The 25461-nt window shown below is 31.3% G+C and overlaps 2 protein-coding genes across 3 annotated transcripts in view; one reads left to right on the forward strand and one right to left on the reverse strand.

Annotated features, from left to right (window-relative positions):
* The window catches only part of LOC105199685 (insulin gene enhancer protein ISL-1), a 101449-nt gene that overhangs the window by 38528 nt on the left and 37460 nt on the right, over positions 1-25461 (forward strand). For both annotated transcript variants that reach the window (XM_039451696.1, XM_039451697.1), the window contains exons 2-3: positions 3677-3863; positions 19295-19599. In XM_039451696.1, coding sequence (XP_039307630.1) covers positions 3677-3863; positions 19295-19599 — 492 coding nt within the window. The remainder of the gene's footprint in view (positions 1-3676; positions 3864-19294; positions 19600-25461) is intronic.
* LOC120358225 lies at positions 10816-13061 on the reverse strand. Its single transcript, XM_039451698.1, has 2 exons — positions 12756-13061; positions 10816-12418 (listed from the first exon to the last, which is right to left on the reverse strand). Exons 1-2 carry the CDS (start codon positions 12934-12936, stop codon positions 11808-11810), a joined length of 792 nt encoding a protein of 263 aa, XP_039307632.1. The 5' UTR covers positions 12937-13061; the 3' UTR covers positions 10816-11807.

The following is a 25461-nucleotide window of genomic DNA, read 5'->3' on the forward strand; positions in this document are numbered from 1 at the left end:
CATTAAATTGCATCAGGACGTGAATTTCTTACCTTTATTTTTACGTATAATAGAAAAAGTAATATTAATTTTTTGTATCAGTTTTGTTTTAGTATTTTATTTTCATTTGCATTATCATTTTCCATGTTTTTCATGCTTTTTTGTACGCAATTAATTATAATATTAAATTGAATCATAAATATGTTCTGTTTTATTTAATAAAACTTTTTTTATTTAAAAAATGTTAAAATAAATTTTAATTTGATGTACATTTTCTAGTACTATTGTCCATTTAAAATAAATAAAATAATTAAATGCTATTGATAATATTAATTTTTCAGAAGAATTAATTTAGTAATAATCTCTAGCAGAACTTATTTATCAATCTAATTTATTAATTTTGAAAAAAAATTTATTATTTAATTCACGATACAAATGGACGCGTAAATACTTTTGCTTATTTCTCTGGTACGATTCCATTACGTAAGCTGTATGAAATGATAATTACTGATAACACGTTACGTTGTTACTAAAACGACATATCAACGTATTGATTTTATTTTCGTTTGTCAGCGACTCCGCCGGGCGTCAATCAGTATTTCGCAGCTAATATGTAACTAACGAGTAGTCGTTATGATCAACGATAAGATTGATCGATCGCACATTTGATTACGTTTTAATTCGAGATCGCGTGTCACCTGTGAAATATGTGAAGCATTACGAGGCAGATTTCCCTGTTTGCTTTCGCTGCAGATATTGTATACCTTGAAATAACACGATTATATTATTTTACGTTATTGTTTAATATTAAGTTCTTTTTGAAAAAAAGCGCTGACAGATCTCCAGATGATCGCGATTTTTATTAAAGAGATATTTAAAAATTTCAGAAATTAAAGCTGCATATTATAAAAATAACGATTTTTAATCACATTACATATTAAGAAAAATATATATAATATTTGTGACTATAAACAAATGTTAAAATTATTATGGAATCTCTATTCTTATAGTTATTATTGCTATGATATTAGTGTATTTACGATAATTTAAATATAGTTGTTACCAAATATTACTGTAATTTAATATAATTTTGGGATTTATCGTGTGAGTGTGTCAGTGATAAAATAACTAGAGAAATCGAATTGTCTTATTGTCGGTTTTAATGCAAAGTATTCTAGGCGCCCTCGAGTTACAAGCTACGCGTCTGTACTGATTTGTGAATATTTGATGTGTGAGAGAGAGAGAGAGAGAGAGGGGGGGGATGGTGAGGAAGAAGGAGAGAAGGGCGAGGGAGAAGGAGGGGGAGAGGGGCGGGAGGGAGGGAGGGGAGGGGAGGAGAGTCTTCTCTTTCTCGCACGTTTTCATATCCTCGGTATGACCGCGAGATTCGTGTCCAACGTAAAATTTCAATGTGTTTATTATTATCTGTACCTACTTAAATTTTTATTTACTGTATATATATAATATTTCTGTTGACTATTGTACATGTTTATTTAAAATGGTCGACTCTAAATACGCCTCTTTGTTTTTTTACTATGCTCGTTAATTTTCGCTTTTGTAAGTTGGATATGTGGCGAAGCAATCGCCACGTAATCACTTTTGTTGCTAACTATTATATATTTGAGTTATGGTAAATTATAATAATTTTTTGTTAGTGTAACACATTGTATATTATTATCATTTTATGTAAAGAATTTTCTCTTTAAATTTACTTTCAGAACTATAGTAATTGTGGGGCAACATGGACTTTGAAGAATTTTATAATTTTTATATTATAATTTTTATTAAATTTGGCTAAATTTAAAGTGTTACTATTGAGAAAAATCGAGAAATCGTGTAATTTTTCAAAGATATTTATTTTTTATTCTTAAATTAAATCATGGATTTCTTAGGATTTTATTGATATTCAGGAAAAATTTTGGAATCTTACTATAAATTTACATTCTATCACTTTCTAACAAATTGTTTCTTTAATTATTTTTTTTCCCTTTTTGATAAATGTCAACCCTCAATTAATAATAAATATAGCATACACATCAACGTACATACATTACCTACATTGTGACTTACAAATTTTTATAAAGAAATAAGTGACAATAGAAGACAATGCACGTTCTAAATTGGCATTGCGTGTTTAATCACTTTTTGAATTCTGCACTTTATACCTTTGGTATAGTAAATTCTGATTTGCGAATAGATTGGGTGCTTTCCACTTTGTTAGTAATGTAAGTCGACATAAGCGTTCTATCTTTGTTATCATTGAATGCCAAAAAAGTTAGAATAACGCTTGCGTCGATTTGTATTATTAAATGGAAAGCACTCATTATTATGTACCATATTTAATTTATATTATTTTTTTAGTATTTTCTCAAATGTAATATTAAAAAAAACTTTGTTTCTGTTTGTGATTGTATAAAAGTATTATAATGAGAATTTATATTTCAACGTTGCATTAAAAAATTTACTTTGAATTTTCAATAAAATTGCTGGAAAATCATGGAGTTTTTATGGAATTATTTTACAAAATATGTAAAATTTGAATAAAAATTCTATAAATTATAAATTCTTACAAATTTAAACAAAAAATAAATAAAAGCCTTGTTATCAAATAATTATCATAATTTTGAAGGTTAATTCTGAGAAAACATTCTCTCCACTTAACATTAAAGCAGTAATAATTATAAAAAAGAAGCTATTAATTATTTTAACATTTAGTTATAATTACAAATACTAAACACTCATTTCTCAGTGTATATTCGGTACAGAAAATTATAATTTTGACTGTAAAATTGAGATTTTTGGTTGAGTCACAACTCCCGTTTTTCTCTTTTTTTGTACAGTACAGAAAGATCGCATAAATATTTTATGGCAAAAGTGCAAAAATATTGCAAAATATTACTGCAATATTGCTACAACATTGCAACAATGGTAATAAAATTTTTACCTTTTTGTAAATTAATATATAATATACAATATACAATATATAATATACAATATACAATATATAATATACAATATTCAATATACAATATGCAATATATAATATATAATATTTGTATATTATAATATTGTAACAATATTACACTGTAATTGTTATATTACAATATTATATTCATACAATATTATATTCACAATACAATATTCATTGTTATAACAAAAAATGTTTATTATATTATAATATAATATGTTTTGTTATTTCTAATAGTATATATTTCAGATATCATTTTGTATTAATACATTCTGGCACATATAACTTTTATATGGAATATTATAATTTTAAATTAATTATTGTACAAAGAAACCAAAAATTTATTATTAAAATACGTCTCATTTTCGTTATTTTTTAATTGAATTTTGTAAACTTGTTCCTTCAAGGAATCATTATATTATATTACTTAAAAATCCACAAAGCTTAGGCTTTTATTCTTTTTTGTGTGGTTTTTTAATTTAAAAAAAAATAAAATTTTTGTTGCATATCTGTTGACGATAGTTCTGCTTGCGCGTGAAGCATATAGAACATTATTTTTCCAAAAATATTTTTGAAACGTTGATGCAACATTGCTGAAAAAATATTGCAAAAAATATTTGCAATGTTCCTACAACATTGTACTGTAATATGCAATATTGCAATGCCGTTGCAAGTTTCTATGATGTATGGGTTCTCTCTCTCAAAGTCGATTTATTATTTGTATTTTAGAAGGCAGGAGTTCGCTCTGCGTTGGTTGCGGTGGTCGAATTCACGACCAATGGATCCTGAGGGTAGCGCCCAATCTTGAATGGCACGCGGCGTGTTTAAAGTGTGCCGAGTGTCAACAGTTTTTGGACGAGAAATGCACCTGTTTCGTACGGGACGGCAAAACTTACTGCAAGCGCGATTACGTTAGGTAAGTCATGTCGATGCTTTCCTTGAAAGAACTTTGTTGAAAAGTCGGACAGGGAAACTTCCTTCGAGAGGTCGTTCAACCGCATGTAAAAAAAAAGAAAGCATCTTTATCTTTAACGATGAATTTGCAAGGAACGAATCCGAGACATTTAATTTTTTGCGTTATATGTTTGAAGAAATTAGGAAAGGGTTTCCAAATAGAGTTTGCCAATATTAGAAATACGGCTTGATGTTGAATTGGTATCAATCATTTATGAACGATACTGCATTGAAAAAATTTATAAACTAAATAAAATATTTAGTCCAATAATATATTCAACTAAATATTGAGTTGAATGAATTAATTTTTGATTAAAAAATTTTAATGATCAACATGAATAAACTGTACCTACTTTTCTTGTACAACTAAATAGTTATTGAATCAATCTAATGTTTAGTTGAACGTATCGGACTAAATATTTTAGTTCCTCAACAAATTTTTTTCTCAGTGTGGCACTGTACTGAAAGTTTTGTTAGTTGAATGTCGATCATCGTCGAATAGTATTGTTTAGCAATACTATTTTTTGTTATAGTACATATCCATTATCCAAATGTACTGGCTTTACATTGGCTTCTTTATTTAGATGCAATGATTACATGTTGATGATATTTTGAATTGCTATTAGTATAATTATTTTATTAACTTTATAATTATATTAACTATTAGGTTATTCCTATTACTATTATTATTATTACTATTATTATTATTAACTATTACTATTATTCTTTATGTACACAGATACACGAGAAAGATTAAATTTGTCCGATAGTAAAAGTATTATTAAGACAATCGTAATTATACAGTCTTGGCAGAAAATTTTGCCTATATTTTTTCTTTTATCTATAGGGTAAAGTTGGTATATACGCCGTAGCTATCGAAAATTTAATTTATCAAGTATTATTTACTATGTTTAAGGAAAATAAATTATGCCAATAAAAACTTCATACTGTTTACTATTATAAAAAAAAATTTTTAATATAAAATATTTCTTATCTTATACTTGAAAAAGGAACTTAAAAAAACCTTTGCATTTTTATCATATAAAAAAAGTGGCGGGATTTACGACTACTCATGTGTAAGATACAGGGAACATCGATTTTTTACAAATAACATTTACAAATATGATATAAAATAATATAATGACTTACAAAATGTGTTTACAAAGTTTATTAGGGAATAAAACAGTAAATATGTTTACAGAGTAATAATAATGCAATATTGAAGAAATTAATATGCACAGACATCAACAGAGTGCAGATATGTACGCATTGTGTTCTCAACATAGTGCTCAATATAGGGTAAGTGCTGCTTTCCAATCACGCAGTGTCCGTATTGCGGCATAAATCCCACTCGCTGAAAAGGCCGTATATCCTAAACAAGTAGAATATACAAGATATTAAACTAAATAAAGAAAACAAGAGCTATGCACTTGTATCTTGCTTGTATTTCATCCTTTGCGGCGTACATCCCCCCGCGGCGTAAATACCGACTTTACCCTATGATTTAGTATTGGTTACATATCGGCATTATACATATATTATATTTAAAGGGTTTTTGAAATAAAGGATAATTATCCAATGGAAAATGATAGGTACATACTTAAAAAAAAAAAAATGATAATAAGAGATTGAACAAACTTCGCAAGAATATCGTGCTAATAATTTGAAATAAAATATATTTATACAAAGTCGTAAATCTAATGAGCCTAATAAATATACATTAATTTGTTTTAATTGATAATAAAAAAATTACAGATAAATGAAAAATATAAGTGTCTAATACTTTTGGTCAAAGTTGTATAAAGAAATAGTAGGATAAAGTCGACATTTAAGTATTTACGCCGCGCTGGGATATTTGCCGCAGAAGTGAGAAAAAGTAGAAGGAATAGAGTTTACTCACAACCACTCTGTTATGTGCCTTCATGTCATATTAGTATTGTGTTATGATTTCAGTTCTTATTGTTAACGAAAATATCGTGAATTAATTTTTTTATGTAGAAGTAGCGCGATCGCGTGTATTATGATCTACGTGAAATAACTAGGAAATGTAAAAAGCATAATGATTATTTCATCATGAAGAGCGATAGTAAAAGATTGAATACAAGCAAGATACAATTGCATAGCTCTTGTATTTTTCATTTAGTTTGATATCTTGTGTATCCCATTTGTTTAGGATATATACGGCATTTTCAGCGAGCAGGATTTATGCCGTAATACAGCTGTATGATTGAAAAGCAGCACTTGCCCCTATGTTGAGAATACAATGTGCACATATATGCACTCTGTTGATGTCTGCGCATATTAATTTCTTCAATATTGCATTATTATTATTTTGTATATATATTTACTATTCTTACTCTTTAATAAACTTTGTAAACACATTTTGTAAATCAATATGTTATTTTATATGATATTAGTAAATGTTATTTGTAAATTATCGATGCGCCATATATCTTACACGTGAGTAAATTTCACCACTTTTTTTATACGACAAAAATGCAAGGGTTTTTTTTCAAGTTTCTTCTTCAAGTATAAGAAAAAGAATATATCATATTCAAAATTTTATTATAATAGTAAACAGTATGAAGTTTGCATTGGTATAATTTATTTTCCTTGAATATATTAAATAATACTTGATAGATTAAGTTTTCGATAGTTGCGGCATATATAAGCGACTTTACCCTGCATTTTACATGCTTATTTACTAAGTACGTATATTATGTAATAACAAACAAAAAAATTGTTTTATTTTAATCTATCGCGTAAGAAAAAATTACATATAATTTCTTGATTTAAAGGTAAAATTAAAGTCGTCCTTTTTTTACCAACTAAACCTTAATTTTTGAGCATGCCGTTTATTTGAATTGCATTTACAGATTTAAAAATCTTTTTACCCAATTAAAGGATACACAGTAATATATAATGGACGCTATATACCCAAAAATAAGGAAAACAAAAAAATTTTTAATAATTTTCCAATTTTTTTCGTTTTCCTTATCCTTATATAGCGTCTGTTATACTTAACTGTCTATATTTTAATTGAGGAATAGAATTTTTAAATCTCTAAATGCAATTAAAAAAAACGGCGTGTTCGAAAATTAACGTTTAGTCGGTAAGAAAGAACGACTTCGGCTTAGCATCCCCTTAATGTTGTTATCTAATTTAAATAACGATATAGCAAGTCTTAAGTGATAATAATAATAAGTACAATGCAATAAAACTGCAGAAAACCGGACTATATCGTTAATTGATATTGAACTAGTACTTGGTACTAAAAACAATATTGAATTCTAACACAGGCACAATGTTAATAATCGGTACTGCATCAGACTTATCCCAGTATTATGCCAATATTGGACCAATATTGGCCTGCCAGTACTGAAATTTCAGCACTCGACATTGGGCCAACATTATAAATTCTCCTTGGGTTGCGTTCAACACTTTCATACTTCGGTCGTCATCTGACATTGCGTAGTGATTAATTCTTCACGTGATTACGAGAGCGAAGAAACTGCGCGATGACGTACTACGTTTCAACGGACACCGTCTCATCGTCTGACGGTTAAGTGTTGCTCCTTAACGAACGAATTCCACGAAGAGGTAGAATAAGAGGCACTCGGGGAAGAAGTCTCGGCCTCACGATCGCGGTGCAATATGGTAATTAATGCAAAATCGTGCCTCTTGTCACTGCAGCCGCTACATTCTCCGACGACACACGATACGTTCTTTCCGATACGCATTTGCAAACGCTCGGATTGGGAAGAGGGCAAGAGGAAAAAGAATAAAAGGAGAAAGAGAGAGAGAGAAATGGTTGAAAAGCAGATTGGGAAAAGAGGGGGCGACAGGATCGAGAAAGTCCGGAATATTTTTATCCGTGATATACACGTGGAGTGCGGCACACACGAACACGCACGCACGCACGCACGCACGCACGCACGCACGCACGCACGCACGCACGCACGCACGCACGCACACGCACGCACGCACGCACGCACGCACGCACGCACGCACGCACGCACGCACGCACGCACGCACGCACGCACGCACGCACGCACGCACGCACGCACGCACGCACGCACGCACGCACGCACGCACGCACGCACGCACGCACGCACACTCGCACACGCACACGCACACCCGCGCACATATCGCGTATGCCCATACCATTACTGTCACAACGTTGCTTGCGCTGGCGCGTGCAAGAAAGAAAGTGCGCGCAACTGCGTTCGCGTGAACAAAAGAAAGAACTTGTGGAAGATTTAAGCTTGCGAGTCGATGCAACGAAGTAATGCCGCGGCAATGATTGAAGATCAAACGAACTTACCTGTAAGTGAAGTTCGATCGAAATTATATGAAGGGCCTCGTTCGAAAAGATTACCACATGTAGTACCTCTTCAAGGTGCTAGGAGTCACAACGTTCAGATTTTTTAAAAAGCCCGCTCACTCTGGGAGCGCCCCCGTCTCGTCATTTTCTTTTAGAGTAAGCGAAGCCGGACCAGAAAGAAAAGATCACCTGCTTCGTATCGGGTGGAGAAAATAGAACAGTAAATTAATTTTTCTAACAATATTTAAACGATTTGCTTAAATTAGGGTGGGTATGTAATCTTTTCGAACGAGGCCCTTCATATAATTTCGATCGAACTTCACTTACAGGTAAATTCGTTTGATCTTCAATTATATTTCAGGCCTCGTTCTCAAGATTACCACATGTAGTTATTTAGAGTTCAGGTGGTCTTTCTTCTCTTTCTGGTCAAATCATGTTCACTCCACTTGTATTTATAAAGTATCTTTTAAAATATTTATTTTTGTAATATAGACAGAAATGCATTAAAATTAATACTGAATATATTCTGAATATAATCCTTTACAATCTAATGAAACATCATTAAAAACTATTTTACCACAGCTCTTGCAAAAGAAAAATTTTTCGATATCGGTCGATTATAAAATTTGGCGAACACTGTTGAACCTTCTGACCAACCTGCAGCTTTCCTGATAGTCTCAAGGTCAAGTCCATTTATAAAAGCTGCAGATGACGATGCATGTCTCGTCGAATGAGATGTAAAAACACTAATATCAATACCACATTTTTGTAAAACTTTCTTTATCCATCTACTAATTGTTTGAGATGTTACTTTTTTATGTGGCTTATTTATTGAAATAAATAAGTGTTTAGTATTTTCTCTTAATTTTGTCGTTACTCTCAAATATTGAATCACAGTGTTCGCAATACAAAGTTCTGGTTTTTCTTTAAAAAAAGGCAAATACAACAGTGGTCTAGTTTTTCCTGGTCTATCCGTTTTTGTACGCTCTATAATTCTTATTTCTAAACCTTCTTTGGTTTCTTTAATATTATTCACCTCAATTGCCGCTAAAGTCTGTGCTCGGCTCGCAGTTCCTAACGCTAACAATATGATTGTCTTTTCTGTTAACTCTTGTAGATTAAGTCTACTTAAGGGAAACCATGTCTTAACTTTATTTAATACTATATTTGTATCCCACGTGGATGCATAACGTGCATTTGTTGGCCTTAGATTTGCTACACCTTTTAAAAAATGACCAATAATCGGATCTTCTCCGATCTTATTAACTGAGATTAGTGAGATTGCACATCGATGTGAGTTTAGAGATCCATAGGAAGCCCCTTCCTTGTATAGAATTGTTAAGAATTCTAATAGATCATTAGTCATGATCACAAGGGGATCTTTTTTTTTCTTTATGCAAAAGTTCCACCACTTTTTTAATGATGAATTATATTGTTTAAGCGTATTTTCCGATAGTGATGCGATTAATATTTCTATGCAATCTATAGGTAGGTTTTTCCTTAAATAAGCTTCCCTGAGACAATGCCTGATAGTAGTGTAAGGTTCTGCGCCATCGGATGTATCATTGACCTGCAAGGTGATAATAGTAATCGTCGTGATGGTTTGAATATAAGAGGTTCTTTTTCTAGCATTTTCCTAAACATTGGGTACCATGCTTGAGCTTTCCAATTTGGTACTATAAGAATTCCTCTCGCTTTATCCTGAATTATTTTATTTAATGTTCGCAAAATCATGGAAAATGGAGGAAAAGCATAAAAGTAAAGTTCGGACCAAGAAATTGAAAAGGCATCAATTGCCCAGGCATCTGGTTCTGTAATCCAAGAACAAAATTTTTGACACTTTGTATTAAAACTCGTCGCAAATAAATCTATTTCTGGAACTCCAAATGTATTTGTACTCTCATTAAAAGCATAATCAGCTAGTTCCCATTCAGTATCTACATTTTTTAGACGAGATAATCTATCCGCTACCGAATTTTGTTTTGATGGTATGTGTTCCGCGTGTAACCAAATGTTATTTTTCTCTGCCCAATGCCATATCTGCATCGCTATTGTATTAAACCTTTGGTACTTAATGCCTCCCATTTTATTGATGTAGGCGATAGCTGTGGTGTTGTCTACCCTCAGTAAAATATGACAGTTTTTAATTTCTGCTTCAAAAGATTGTAATGCTAACCAGATTGCCTTTAGTTCTAATAAGTTTATGTGTTCTCGTTTTTCCTTTTTCGTCCAAAATCCATGAATTTCCTTATTTTCTAATACTGCTCCCCAACCTGAAGTTGATGCATCTGTAAAAATTACTTTATCTATCGATGTGTTTTTGAAATTGGCAAACGCTTTGGGAAGATTCCTTTCCCACCAGAGTAAATCGGTTTTTATTCTTACTGAAATTAGCATTTTTCCTTCGTAATTTACACCATTAAAAATCAAGGCTAACTCTTTTTCTTTTTCAAGCGTCTTAATGTGAGCCCAACCATATTGTACTCCAGGGCACGCTGCCACTAGATTTCCTATTAGCTGTGCAAAGTCTCTTATTTTACACTCTGATCTGTTAATCATGTTACTTATTAAATCGAGAATTTTTTGTTTCTTTTCCTTGGAAAGCGATATTATATACTTGTGTGAATCAATATCAAAACCTAAAAACCTACATTGTTTTGACGGAATTAATCTACATTTTTCCTTATTTAAAATAAAGCCTAATGACTCTAGTAAAATCCTCGTTACTTTAATATTCATGTAACATTCTTTATAATCTTTTCCTATTAATAACATATCATCTAAATAGTCTACTGACAATAAACCTTGCGCTCTCAAATAGCCCATGACAGGTTTCATGATTTTTGTGAATACATAAGGGCTAGTACATAATCCGAAAGGGAGTACCGTAAATTCGTATATATTATCTTGGAATTTGAAACGCAAGTATTTCCTACAAGATTTATCTATTGATATAAGGTAATACGCATCCTGTAAATCTAATGATGCCATAAAATTATCCTGTAGAATTAATCTCGAAGCTGTTCTTAAGTCCTGCATTTTAAAATGTTCTGTTTGTATAAATTTATTTAATCCTTTTAAATTCAGAATAAACCGGTATTCCCCATTCGGTTTGGAAATTAAAAAATAAGGTGATAAATATTGACCTGTTTCTTCTTTGCCTCGTACAATAACTTTTTTGTTCAATAATTTATCTATTGTTTGAGCTAATAGTATTTCTTCCTTATTAGATCTAGATGGTTCTTTATACTCAAAAGACTTACGTACTGGTTTACAAAATCGTATTTTGTATCCTTTGATACATTGTGACACGAATTTATCGTTTGTTAGCTTTTTCCAATTTTCGAAATATTTACTTAAACGACCAGCTATGGGACTTACTAAGTTGTTTTCTTGTCGTTCACCGTTGCTGACTTGGTGCTCGAATTCTGAGAGCGATTTTGATATTGAGTCTTCTTCTTGAAAAATCGACGTTTCGATTGATTCTGTTGTCGATATGGCTGAGCACTGTTCCAGGTCCTCCCTGGATAGCCTTTCCAGTTTTTTGGAAAAAAAGTATTCTGCTTCTTAGGTGGTTGTTCTTTAAGTGTCAGCCATTTTTTCCATAACGCCTACTTGTTTGATTTTTTCACTCAATTCTTTTCCGAAAAGAAACTCTTCCGCCTTAGTCTTTTCCAGAGCTGCTTTTAACTTATGTTTTAAGCCCGGTAAAATAAATGCTCTCCTACAAACTGTCTGTTTGTTAAAAAGATCAGCTAAGAATCTAATCGTATCAGAAAGTCTTTCTATAATTAAGAGTTCGTCTAAGCCTTCCTCGTCTGCTGACAGTATTAGAGATAACGCAGAGCCTACGCTCGCAATCGCCGAGCCAATATTATTTTGGTTTTCTAGGAAGTGTTTATCTCTTTTTATTGCCGCTTCTTGCATCGCTGGTTCAACCTCTGGATTCAATTTCGGAGCCTCAAGAAAATCTGGGCGAGAATATTTTTTGATGAGTTTCTCTTGATCCTCCTTTGGTAATCCGTCGGTTATCCATCCTTCTAGTCGGTCTGATATGTCCTTGTGTAATTTAGGTTCAACTGCCTTAGAGATCTTTGGATTGTCTTGCAGCAATTTCAAAATTTCTTCGGTTACACAATTTTCGTCGGGTGGCATATTCTCGACGTTTTCCCGATCTAAGATCTCCTCATGTTCTTAAAACAAAAAACCAAGGCAAGATATTTTTTCAAATATGATTTTTATAGAGAATTCGACATTAACTTAACCTCACTTGCCTCTTGTGCAAGTTTATTCTTCCAGCCTGTCTTACCTCGAGTGTAAGCTCACTGGTCTTTAGGTTAAGATACATTTTTTGTCTTATGTGCAAAATAATTTTTCCAGTTTGTCTTACCTCTAGTGTAAGCTCACTGAACTTTAGATTGAGATACATTAATCTGCCTTATGTGCGAAATTATACTTTCAGTCTGTCTTACCTCTCGTGTAAGCTCACTGGTGTTGAAGTTATCCTACTTTATTGATCTAATTACTTACCGAGATCTATTTGTTGATTATTTTTTTCCTGTCCTAATTGCGGGTCAATCTGTTTTTCGGAAGATCTAACCTCCAATTCTACTTCCTGACGATTGCTCAATATCTTTTGATATTTTCGGATTTTTTTTTCCAATCTTTCCGTTGAATCCTTATCACTTGATTTTCTATGTCTCTTTGGCATTTTGTATCCTGAAATAACGCTAAACTATGTAAATATAATTAACTTTTACTGGAACGAAGTGACCCCTCGCGCACAAAGAAAAGCAATGACGAGACGGGGGCGCTCCCAGAGTGAGCGGGCTTTTTAAAAAATCTGAACGTTGTGACTCCTAGCACCTTGAAGAGGTGCTACATGTGGTAATCTTGAGAACGAGGCCTGAAATATAATTGACATCATCCCGACGAAGTTATTACTGACACTGCGGTTGAAATAGCCTCCTCATAATAGCCCGCATAGTTGCTGTGTAGCATAATCAGTGTACGGAATACCACTGTCATCGCGATGCTGCGGATATCGCGGATAAAAATTGCAAGAAGTATCAAGCACGGCTTTCAATAGTTACAGAACTATGTAAATTTGCGGATTTTTACCGACTTGGAGTTTTAAAAATGACTGAAGATTTTATATCTACCATTTTGGCACTTTTTTATTTTTCTGGAATTTTTTAATCTGTATTATTTTCTATTGGATAATTAGCCTTTGTTTCAAGAGTTTTTAAAACTTATGTATAATGCCGGTAAGCAATAGAAAATAATATAGGTAAAAAATTCCAGATAAATGAAAAAATTTAGGTTGTCAGATATTTTTAATCAACATTGAATATGAAATTTTTTTTCATTAATTTTTCTCAAGATGTAAAATTAACAGATGTAAAATTAACTTCGCGTCAATAATTTTTGATTATTAAATATTGAAGTATTTTAATAAAAATTGATGTAGATTTTCACATTTTTAGTGTATTTTGTAAATATATTTGTGTTTTGTTAGGCAATTTACATTATTTGTTAAATTACCATCACTTCTTAATTTTTTTAGAGATTAGAGCTTGAACATCATTAAAATATTTAACTTTATAATTGGTTTTCGCTCTGCTTTAACTAGTATTCGCGGATCTAATTTGATTGACAAAACTTTAAATTAATGTATCTTTGTTTAAAATTAATGCAATTGAACGATTTCTTTTTTATTTTAAAAGTCAAAATCGAAAACTTAGATTATGTAATTTAAAATTATGTAAAGCTGTAAAAATATAGTTTTATAAATTTGTCACAACACTATCTGGAGATTTAGCATGTAACTTGAAAAAATATATTGGAGTTCATTGGACTCACAAATAGCAATTAGAGTTAATACGAAATGCTTGTTAAGCGAAACATCTATTATCAGATTACTTTTTTCAGAAAATTGTATTATTCGATAACAATCTATACCTTTTCTATTATTGGTTTTCTGTTCTCCGAGGGTCACAGAATGACAGACGTGCCTTAATAACGAGCCTGTAATCGAATCAATTATCATAATTGATTTCACAATGCTTACATTCAATTTGCGGCACCACTAAATTAATTGAAGTTGTTGTATTCGTTTCATTGTTATGTCAGTTTCGGTGCGGCAGAAAATAAGAACGAGGATATGCCAGAAATGCCAGAAAAAGCATCCCTCGCACGCGCGGCGATTTCTTTTTTTCTCGTCTTTTTCTTTTTCTTTACCGCGATGGTAATGCCGCCAAATAACCCATCGGCACGAATTCGACCTGGACCAAATATTTTTCCCTGTCGAGGCAGTGGGTTTATTTGCGCTGATCCATCGAACGTCGGAACATTACCACGTAACACGAAGAAGACTGGCGTATCCGGCCGCGGACTCGAGCGACAGCGATGACGGCCGTTTGTTGTTGCTGTCGCTTTCGTTCAAAAGTCCAAATTACCAAAGTAACTCCTTTCTCATACGTCCTTCTGGGTGTTCCCGGCGGCAGCCATTTCCGGCAGACAAACGCCAACAATCAACAAGCGAAAGTGCGATTGTTACACAAAAAATAATCAAGTAGTCGAATATGTCAAAATTTAGTACAGATTTATATATTCATACATATATTGTCTTATTTTAATGAAAATAATGGAATATCTTCCACCATTTTCATTAAAAGAACCATAAGAAATCATATTATATTTTAAACAGAACCATATACTTTTTTTAGAAAGCATTTTAGAAAAAAAATATTTTAGACGAAAATTATATGATCTGAACGGGAACAAATAATGAAGTAAACTAATTTTTGAAAAAAAATCGATTTTTAACGATTTTATATGAAGGTCATCTTTATTTTTAAAAATAGAATTATACATATATTACTTTTTTTAAATATATGATTCTTTTAATTATTCTGCATAAAAGTAGTAAAATAGTTTGATTCTTTTTTAATAAAAAATCAATTAAGTTTACGAGATATTTTATACTTTAGTCTGATTGAACACACACACACACACACACACACACACACACACACACACACACACACACACACACACACACAGACACACACAGACAGACAGACAGCAGACAGACACACACATATAGACACACGTACGCACGCACGCATGCACGCACGCATGCACGCACGCACGCACGCACGCACGCGCACACACACACACACACACACACACACACACACACACATTATTTTGTGACAATAGAATGTAAAATATGTCAATAAACTCTTAATCTTTTAATAATTGTATTTTTAATCCCATAATTATGGTAAAACAATTTTTATATATGTACATATTAATTATATAAAATTTTATAAAAATACAGATAATATACAATCATTATATAATTATGTACAATCCATTATATAATTATATAAAGTATACATATTTTATATAACGCTGTTTAATTTTTATATTGATAAAAATGTCATGAAATTTAATGTAGCTTTAAATTACACAAGTACATTAAATTTAATGTATCTATTACTGGGAAGCAAGTGAATAAAATTTAGTGCACTTTTGACAACATTACATTTTTTAATATACCTGTTTGAAATTTGCTTCCATTACATTACATTAAATTCCACTGCGTATTTTCAACAGTGTACATTGTACATAATTATAAATAAACTTTTAGCATTTTTATAAAATATTCTATATATTTAATGTCAAAATGTCATGATGCATCACACTTAGTACCATCGATATGTGTAGTGTAGCGACTTGTCTCACGAATGACTGCGACGCCACACGTTTTCCTGATTTAAACTCAATTTTTCATGTGTTTCCGTCATGTGACAATTTTAACTAGCACCATCGACTTTCTCTCTCCCAAAAACTATAAGAAATGACATTTACTTTATCTTTTTTCGGATACAGTACAAATAGCTTTTTCGTAAGTTACTTCTACATGCTATTGCGCAAATCAGTAAAAACTATAACTTTTATATTTATTTATAAAAAGTATATTTTAACGATATTTTAAAAGCTTTCAAAAGTTTATAACATTCAACTAGTATATCTCAGCGAAGGAAATCGCACGTTTTCAAATAATAACTGATTTTGAAGAAAAAAGATAGTACTATAGTAGAGTCTTCTTACTCTCTTTAATTTTGGCCTCCATAATCTTTGCATTCCTACACACGTACTTTCACAAACACTAATATCATACCCCTTCCTTTCATAAACACTATTATCATACCCCTTACTTTGCTCGCGCAAGTACACGGTGATTGGTGGACTCGTGCTGTGGTGATGGTATTCTATAATTTTGGCATTCCGCTTTTATCGCCCCATCAGCCAAAATTAAGGAGACTCTACTATATAAGGTTTCGGTTAAAATATTAAAAATAATTTATTTTCTGTGTAACATTTGTATGAATATAATTCGTCATTTTTGGGCTATATTTCACTCCATTTATCTCGAAAATTTGACGTAATAGGTATAAATTTCTGCGCCCAAATTTGTGGTCATCGCACATAAAATTACGTAAGAATACATTATAGTTCTCAAATTTTTAACATCCTTAATTGCAAACTTGTGTTAACGGTTTGTTTTGTAAAAGTAGAGAGAGAGGGGGGAGAAAGGGGGAGAGGGGAAAAGGGAGCTTGAGTGCGCGCGCGCGTGTGTGTGTATGTCAATTTTGGCTAAAATTATGACGAACATGATTTCACTTTGATTACGTTTGAGGAAGCAAACAATCGTTTGCATGTGTAAAAAGATACACCGAAATATTTCTTGACGCGCATAGAGAAAGTTTATCAACCTTGAAAAATAAGCGATAATGGTAGCAGCAATAGAAATGTCTATTATATATCAATGCGATCGTCAATTATGCGACAGACCATCCATTAATCCCACGTTACGCCACCATCAATTTCATTTATATTACTGCGAACTTTTTTCCAATTTCAACATTGGACATTTTATTATATCCCGTGCTACACATACTCATGCACGATTTATTTACCATATTTATACACATATACGCGCGTGCGCGAGTGTATGTGTATGAAAAAGCCAGTCCTCAATGTACTGCGTACGGAAATATACGCGACAATAAAGTCACTTCAGCCCGATTTATGTTTCTCCACTTTACATTTATCGGATTTAGAATAGAGCTTTTTATTTTACCAACTGAAAATGTTCACAACTTTGTAATATGATAAAATTGGAAATAAAAAGAGGAAATTTATCAAAAAAATAACGAACAATGAAAAATATATAATGAAAAAGTACAATATATATTGTGAATTTTTTAGAATATAGATCACTAATTTTAATACTACTCTGTGATAAAATAAACATTCATATATCATCATGACTTTGCTGTGATATTTATTATTAAAATTTTTTACAACATTTACAAAAAAAGCAAAGAAGATTATTTTAAAACGAATTAAATTTCTTTAGTTAAAGTATTTATATATTTATCTTAAATAATTAATACATAAATAGCTGATCCTATATGGCTTATCCAAGCTTTGCGATTTTTTCTCATTTTTTGCTGATTTCCAGGATTTTAGCCGTCACTTGTTATTCGTTAAAAAATTATTAAAAAATAAAATTGACAATGTAAATGTATATCTTTTAGCAAAGTAAGGTCCAACTTTTGGATTTCGCCTTTCCTACGGGAGGATGATAACCATGTCCACAGAACTTTGCAACGCGAAACGAGATCTACCTCATATCTTTGTTTATGGAGCGAAATGAGGTCTATAATTATACTGTTTCACATATTTATAACTTTCTACGCGGCAATCTAGTTAATTAGAATGTAGTTAATTGCGACAAGGTATGGATTAGGTCATCCTTTCAGGTTTAGCCCTCCTTACAAGAAAGTGAAAATCCTTCATATCCATAATATAAATGTGTAAATAATGTGCTATTTATACTGGGTAAAATTCAAATTATAGACTTAATTTTTACAACTTTTTGTGATGATAACTTTTTAATGAATAACGACGTTAAAACCTCTTGAAGGTTACTCAGGTTTATGATCTTGACAACATATGTCAAGGTTAAAGTGATCGGAGTTAGCTCCCCTATAGTGCATAATTACTTTTTCTACCATAAATTTTATCAGAAGAATTTGAAACTTGTGATTATATATATATATATATATATATATATATATATGTGTGTGTGTGTGTGTGTGTGTGTGTGTGTGTGTGTATATATATATATATATAATTATATAATCTTATAAGGTTTTGGAAAAGTCTTGACACCAGCTATTAGATTCCGGAATCAAAAATAGGGTGTTCCATTTAAAAAAGTTAATGTGATTTTGATCTGACCTTGGCGACGCCATCCAAGGTCAAACTGATAATATTAGTAAATAGTTCTTTTGAAACCCTACAACTTTTATCTGAAACACTTTTTTCTAAAATGCTTAATTTTTGAGATATATTGCTGTTTCAGTACTTTTCCCTCATCCTGTGTATATACACGTATATATATATATATATATATATAGGGTGCGATATATAAGTTCGGACAACAGCTGCTATCCGTTAGATTTAATTTTTAACAAACCAAATAGTAGATTTAAAAAAATCTTTTTAATACGAGATTCATCAATAATATAAACAAAAAAGTTTATTAATAATAATAGATCAGTTAATGAGAAAAAAATTGTGTGTTTGTGTGTATATGTGTATAAGTGTGTAAAGCAAATTATGTTCTTCATAATATCGGCACAAATTAGTATCTTTCTTAAACTTTTTAATAAAGAATGAACAACAGTCCTTTTGAATGTTATTTAGGGTTATGACCTTAACAACATTTGTCAGAGTTATCGGAAGTGTCTTCACCGGTATACTTACTTATTACGCAGAATTTTTTTTATTATATATGTTTGATTTTATCGAAAATTTTCCTCAAAAATCTCTTTCACCACGTTCTCGTTATATCTTTTTAAAATTATCTAAAAAATTCAATTCAAGCCTTCAGTTTTTTTCAGTTTTTCTATTCGGAAATCTGCCAGCTGTTGTGTTCATTCGTCACGACGACGGCGAACTACATCTCTTTCTGGTGTGTGTTGCAGGTTGTTCGGCACAAAGTGCGACAAGTGTAGCCAGTGTTTTAGCAAAAATGACTATGTGATGAGAGCGAAAACTAAGATTTATCACGTGGAGTGCTTTCGCTGTTGCGCTTGCATGAGGCGGCTTGAGACCGGTGACGAGTTCGCTCTCAGGCAGGACGGCCTCTTTTGTCGGCACGATCACGATGTTCTCGAGGGCGGAAAGCACTGTACTGGAGCTGCTGGTATACCCGGAAGTGAGAATAACAACAATGCCTCTCTGACGAACAACAATCACCATTTGCACCCGAACGATGGTTCGATGTCAGGTAAGAGCACGGTCACTTGTGTATTGAAGACGAAATTCTTTTTCTTTTTTCCTTTTTTTGCGCGTAACACACGCTCGACACGTTTCGAATTGCGAAGATAGTGACGTCATTGAAAAATTGCACTCGTACGCGAAACCTTTCCCCAAGATTTTTTAAAGGAAAATTTGAGAAATACAGTACCACGTCGCGTTTCAAATTTAGACGCCGCGTTATCGTAAAATTCATTTTTGCATCGTCTCTTATTATTTCCGCTTCCTCGTTAGTTATCTTTAATTGAACACCATTATCGAGATTCTACAATTAAATTATCTTTCGCGTGTGAAATAGAAAATCCGGCATTTGACATGTGTTATGCGATGAGACGTGAGATGTATCTATGGATTATCAGACACAGTCTATCCATGTTCCAAAGACCAAATTTACAAAAGGGTGCTCGCTCGAGGGTAAGCTCAAAGGACTCTCCTATGTTGTGTTAGGCTCACGACGTATAATTAGGTGTTGATAATTGAAGCCGTTAAGACCGTAAAGGCTTGACCACTACCCTCATACACATCAGGATTACGTGGGCTTAACGTCTTGTAGCCTAGCATAAACGCGCATACGTCCGGCTGGACTGCTACCGAGCAAATTAACTCGATCGAGCGAGAGCCGAAATTCAGATACTAAATGTGTAAGACGTTTGCCTAGCTAACCCTCCTCATTTAACCCAAATTAAGTGAATAAATCATAGGATAATACGCTGTTCATACGCTTTATAAATTGACAAGAGAAAATTTTTATGAAAATTATTTCGTTTATTTTTATTTTTATTTATCGAGATACTCAGTTAAATCCATGCCGTCTAGGTTTGAGTTTACTTAAAAGTACTTTTATCGAATCATAAAGAAACTCAAACAGTAGAATTTAGTTTAGAATCTATTTATAAGATTCCGTTTAATCCACACAATGGATTACAGTTTCGATTTTTACGTTGTGTCCTCTAAAGAACTTTGTAAAAAAATAAATAAATAAATTGTAGATATTTATCATATACAGTTAGTTTATTAAATTTTACAATCTTGAATTAATTTGACGCGAAGAGCTCTTTGTTTGTCTTAAGAATAATGTTGCTTAAGGGTTGCTTCTAAAATTAAATTATACGCATTAATAAGTATATACAGTGGTCTAAAGTGGATTTTATATTGAGAATAAAAAAACGTTTTTTTAATTTAACACTAGAATGATCAAGGTAGCCAATTTGATTCCTCGTAAAATTCAAATATTGCTGTAACTTTTTTTCAATTTTGTTTCTACATGATATTTTTTACGGTTTTTCATTATTTCTCAAGTTTTTAATTTTGGTAAAAAATTTTAATTATATATTATAGTTAAATTTTTATATTTAACTGTCTATTTAAAAGGTTTTCGAATCTCCAGTCCTTCTAATACTAAATTATTTTCTAATATTTTTTAAACCATTATAGCATCTAGAATTATTAATTCGTGACATTTGCTTAACGTAAAAACTTTATTGCCTATATTTAAGTAATTGAAGTTTCCAGATATGTAATTAAATTAGACGAAGAAACATCGAATTCTTAGAATCCTTATCAATTAGATTTAGACACCTAATTGATATGAAAAGCTTGTACAAAAATTTATTCGTATGTATGCAATACTAATGTAGTAATATGTAGTGACGTACTGATGTTTCATTAATCGTATATATGTATTGTAAATCGTATGTGTGTAAGTCAATCGTTAAAGTTTAGTCAATAAAATTGATGATTTCAGTATCCTCTTAAGGATTGCAGTGGAAAAATCGAAATTATTGAAAAATAATAGCGTACAAATAAAAAATATAATTTGCATAGCTAAATGATATAATTTTGGAATTTGATCAAGCAACTTAGGAACAAATATTACTTTAGGAGAAAAATTCCTTAGAGAATGCTGGGTAAAAATCGAGATTGTACGGATGTAGGTAGAGGTGCATAAATCGTACATTTATCATGCACAATTGGTTTATGTGCAACAATCTCTTTCGTTTTAAAGAAATTTTATGATGAGTAGGTTTTTGATATTAAGAGAAATACTAGTTTATGAGTTGCAGTGCTAAAGTCAAAATTACTTAGAAATAATAGTACATAAAAAAATATATTTCACGTAATTAATTAATGTAATTTTGTAATTTTAAATAACTTAGAAACAAATATTATCTACAAGAAAGAAGTTCTATTACGTGAACATTTTAAAATGACTGATACTGTCACCTGCCAAAATATTCTGTTTGAAACATCCTGTATATGAAACATGCATAATAATGCATGTTTTACAACATAATAAATATTGTAATAAAACATTTTATTACATAACATAATATAAAGTTAAATATGATCATACGTGCTTATATATGTAGAGATACGTTTCGTATATAATCGTATATATAATTGATTATACGTGGTTACATATTATTATATAAAAATGTTTATTTGAGCTGCGACGTGGTGGAGCAGTTGAAAATCGGATTCATAGTCAATGTCCAAAAAAACTATAGAAAATGATTAATACTGTTTTTATTTTTTTATTTTTCTTTTAATTGTGTGATCAATACAAGTTGTCAGGCGATCGGTACTCTTTTGACATCTCAGAGTTGGAAGACAGTCGCAATTACAATTGGCTAATTTGCCGAATCAATTGGTGTGTCAGTGACGAACGTTTAAGCAAACGCTGGTGCAATGCTATTATGAGTTATGCTGATATCAGTATTGGATACTGAATAAAAATTTACCTAATAAAGTAATCTTAATAATGAGATTTATATTACACTAATTGTAAGAGAATTTTTTTTTAGAATTTATCTTTATAATTATGGAATAATATGAATTTCAAAGAATTTTACTACAATTTTAGTAAAATTTACTATAATTTTAATAAAATTTATTGTAATATTACTAAATTTTTCTAACATTATTAGTAAATTATATTTATAGTTTTATTGTGCGATTACTATGATTTTGATGGTAAATTCTAAAGAAAAAATACTCTTTATTTACAGTTGATATAAAGAATACTCTCAATTTTTTTCATTGATAAAAAGGCTATAGAAGAAACAAATCAATTTTTCAGTATGTCATAATAACTATAAGATGTAAAAAGAAATCATGCACGCGTGTACGACTATCGGCTACCGTTCTCTCATGCGTTCCCTCTCTACGCTCTTTCCTTTCAAAATGCAAAGGACAAACGTCGGCATAATTACCCGATATACTAATTTTTGTGCAAATAACTCGTGTGCGGCAGCGCGACGTGCGCATGTCGTCTCGTATTTGTCATTGTGATTCGTCATTGGAGACTGTCGTCGTGCGTAAACGTTTTCTCGTACGAAAAAGTTGGACCTCCTCGTGTCGACAGTAGTGGTCCGACGTGTCTTCGGAACGCTGCCGAGGTGTCAAATGTAACACCACCCTGCCAACTACTGTCACACATAACTACGCACGATCTGTTTCCTCTTATTCATATGTTCTTTATTAGCGCGCCGGGGATATCTCTGGAGAAGATACATGAATGTGTCGCCAACTTATTAATAGCCCTTGAATTACTGATAAGCTCTAATAAACTGCTTGCTTTTGATCTGCAAGAAATAACCATCCATCGTATAGCGAGATCTGTACTTCTCGTTCAATTTCAATGTTTATTTTGTATAACGTGAAATAAAATGGACATTTTTTTGGTACAATTTATTTAAGTACCTAAGAACTCTGGCAATTCTTCAAAAATTTCAACTAATCCTGTATATAACCTAATCTTATCTTTTTAAATAAATTTTGTAAATTTATAACTCCGCAATTACACTGACAATGAGCAACAAATTTTGATCAATTTTTACTCCTTACTAAATAATGAATGTTTCTTATTTGGCTTTTTATCAGGAAAAAAGGATATTTTTTTAACAAAATTCATTCAATTTTTAGAAACACTGCTTTAAAATTATTATTTTTTGTCTTTTTAATGCCATGTTTCTCAAAATTGTGACGTGATAATCAAATTTGGACAACGGATTTCAATTTAGCATGTAAAAATACATTGAAAATGGCTGTTCATACTTATGATGCAGAAAGGTGAAGTTTTATCGGATAGTGTGTATTAAAAAAAAGAATGATTTTGAAATAAGTATAGGTCAAAAACGAAAAATTGTATCCAAACAAAACAAATTGCATTTTAAAGCTAAAAATTTGATATTTTTTGACATTAACAAAATTTAGAAAAATAATCACTACCACAAAATCTATTACAATGTCATAAAAATCTTCAAAATCGTTGTTTTATTACTTTTTTTGCATCATTTTTTTCCAAAATTTGTCAATTGAAATTTTTTTAACCTTATATTTTTTTTCACCAGCTACAAATACACAAGAATCAGATGTTGAGAAATCTTGATTGAGTATTATTACAATATATATAAATTCTTGTTGTTTTCTATATGTTCAGAAGATTAAATTTATTAAGGCAAATTATTTACGTGTGTAAGGGATAAATTTATGTGTAAAAGAACAAATTTTCGATATGATTAATACGTATGCCACAAAATAATTAAGATCGATCAAATTTTGAGAGTTTAGAAGACAGTTAAAGTTAAGAAGACAGTTCAAAATTTGCTTCTTAGAAGAATTTAGCTTCTTGCAAGTGCTACATTCATAAAATAAATTTTCTTTTATCAATTAAGCGCTTCTTTACGCATACTTTTCATTCTTTCGCCATTGGAAGGCATATACAAGATACTTCCAGTCTATTCGACATGATAGCTATACTATTCTACACGATCGTTTTTCGAAGGTCGAGAGTCTATTCACTCTTCTTATCGTCGTACCGCCGTGTCAACGCGGTTTCATTCCCGCTTATGCCAACCAAGACCGCTATTTGGTTAGGACACAAAAATAAGATTTCGTTTGTTCTCTTGTAGTGTACTCTCGTTGACTTTCCGTCTTCCCGCTAGTGGACTTACTAGATTTCGAACGATACGATGCCTAAAGTGTTGACGTTATCTAAAATACGTCGGTAAAATGATCGATTAAAATTATTGTTGGATGATCCAACTTTATCTGAATGAATTTCACGTAAAAATTTTAAATAACTTTTACTGATTTTATTTTCATTTTCTCATCACATTGTGAACATTGAAAACTTCTGTATCGTTTAGATCATTATGTACGTAACGATTGAGCTACTCTCAGAGGTACTTAAACTTTTGTTTTTGACTAATTAATAAAAATTTTGTTAAAGTCTATATTGTATTTTTCTTTTTAAAAAAATATATTATTTACTTGGCATGCGCTACTTTGTAACAAATTTCTTAATCACGACTGCAAAGAAGGCGAGTGTGTGCTGCTAAGAAACCTCCGATTATGATTAAGTTGTTACTATTTTTTATTGTTCTATTCACGTTAATTTCTATCTAAATAAAATTATTTGAATTATTTCTATGAAGAAAAATAAAAAAGCATCAACTGAATGTGCATCTCGATCAAAAAATTGTTGTACTAAAGTAATGATATTATTAATTTTTTTGTTCTAAATTATATTACAAAATTGTAATTATTATTATTTATGTGATGTATAATTTAATTCAACTTAAGTGACATGTATATTTTTAAAAATAATGTACAAAAGCAAATTACACATAATATTGTATTAAAATGCGTCTGTGTGTGTGTGTGTGTGTGTGTGTGTGTGTGTGTGTGGGGTGATTGTTTTTATAAGAATAACCATCCTACAATGTCTAAATATACAACAAAATGATTTTAATAATTACTTTTAGAATTTAACACGAATTATATGAGTGAATTATATCATGATCATTTCATTCTTATTTTGAGCCTCTTT

The sequence above is a fragment of the Solenopsis invicta genome, chromosome 7 (genome assembly GCF_016802725.1).
Source record: "Solenopsis invicta isolate M01_SB chromosome 7, UNIL_Sinv_3.0, whole genome shotgun sequence".
NCBI lineage: Eukaryota > Metazoa > Arthropoda > Insecta > Hymenoptera > Formicidae > Solenopsis > Solenopsis invicta.

Coding starts and splice junctions, on each gene's coding strand:
- LOC120358225 (XM_039451698.1), bottom strand. CDS start 12,936: ATGCCAAAGAGACATAGAAAATCAAGTGATAAGGATTCAACGGAAAGA. Junction 12,419..12,755: donor TAATCAACAAATAGATCTCG/GTAAGTAATTAG, acceptor TTTTGTTTTAAG/AACATGAGGAGATCTTAGAT.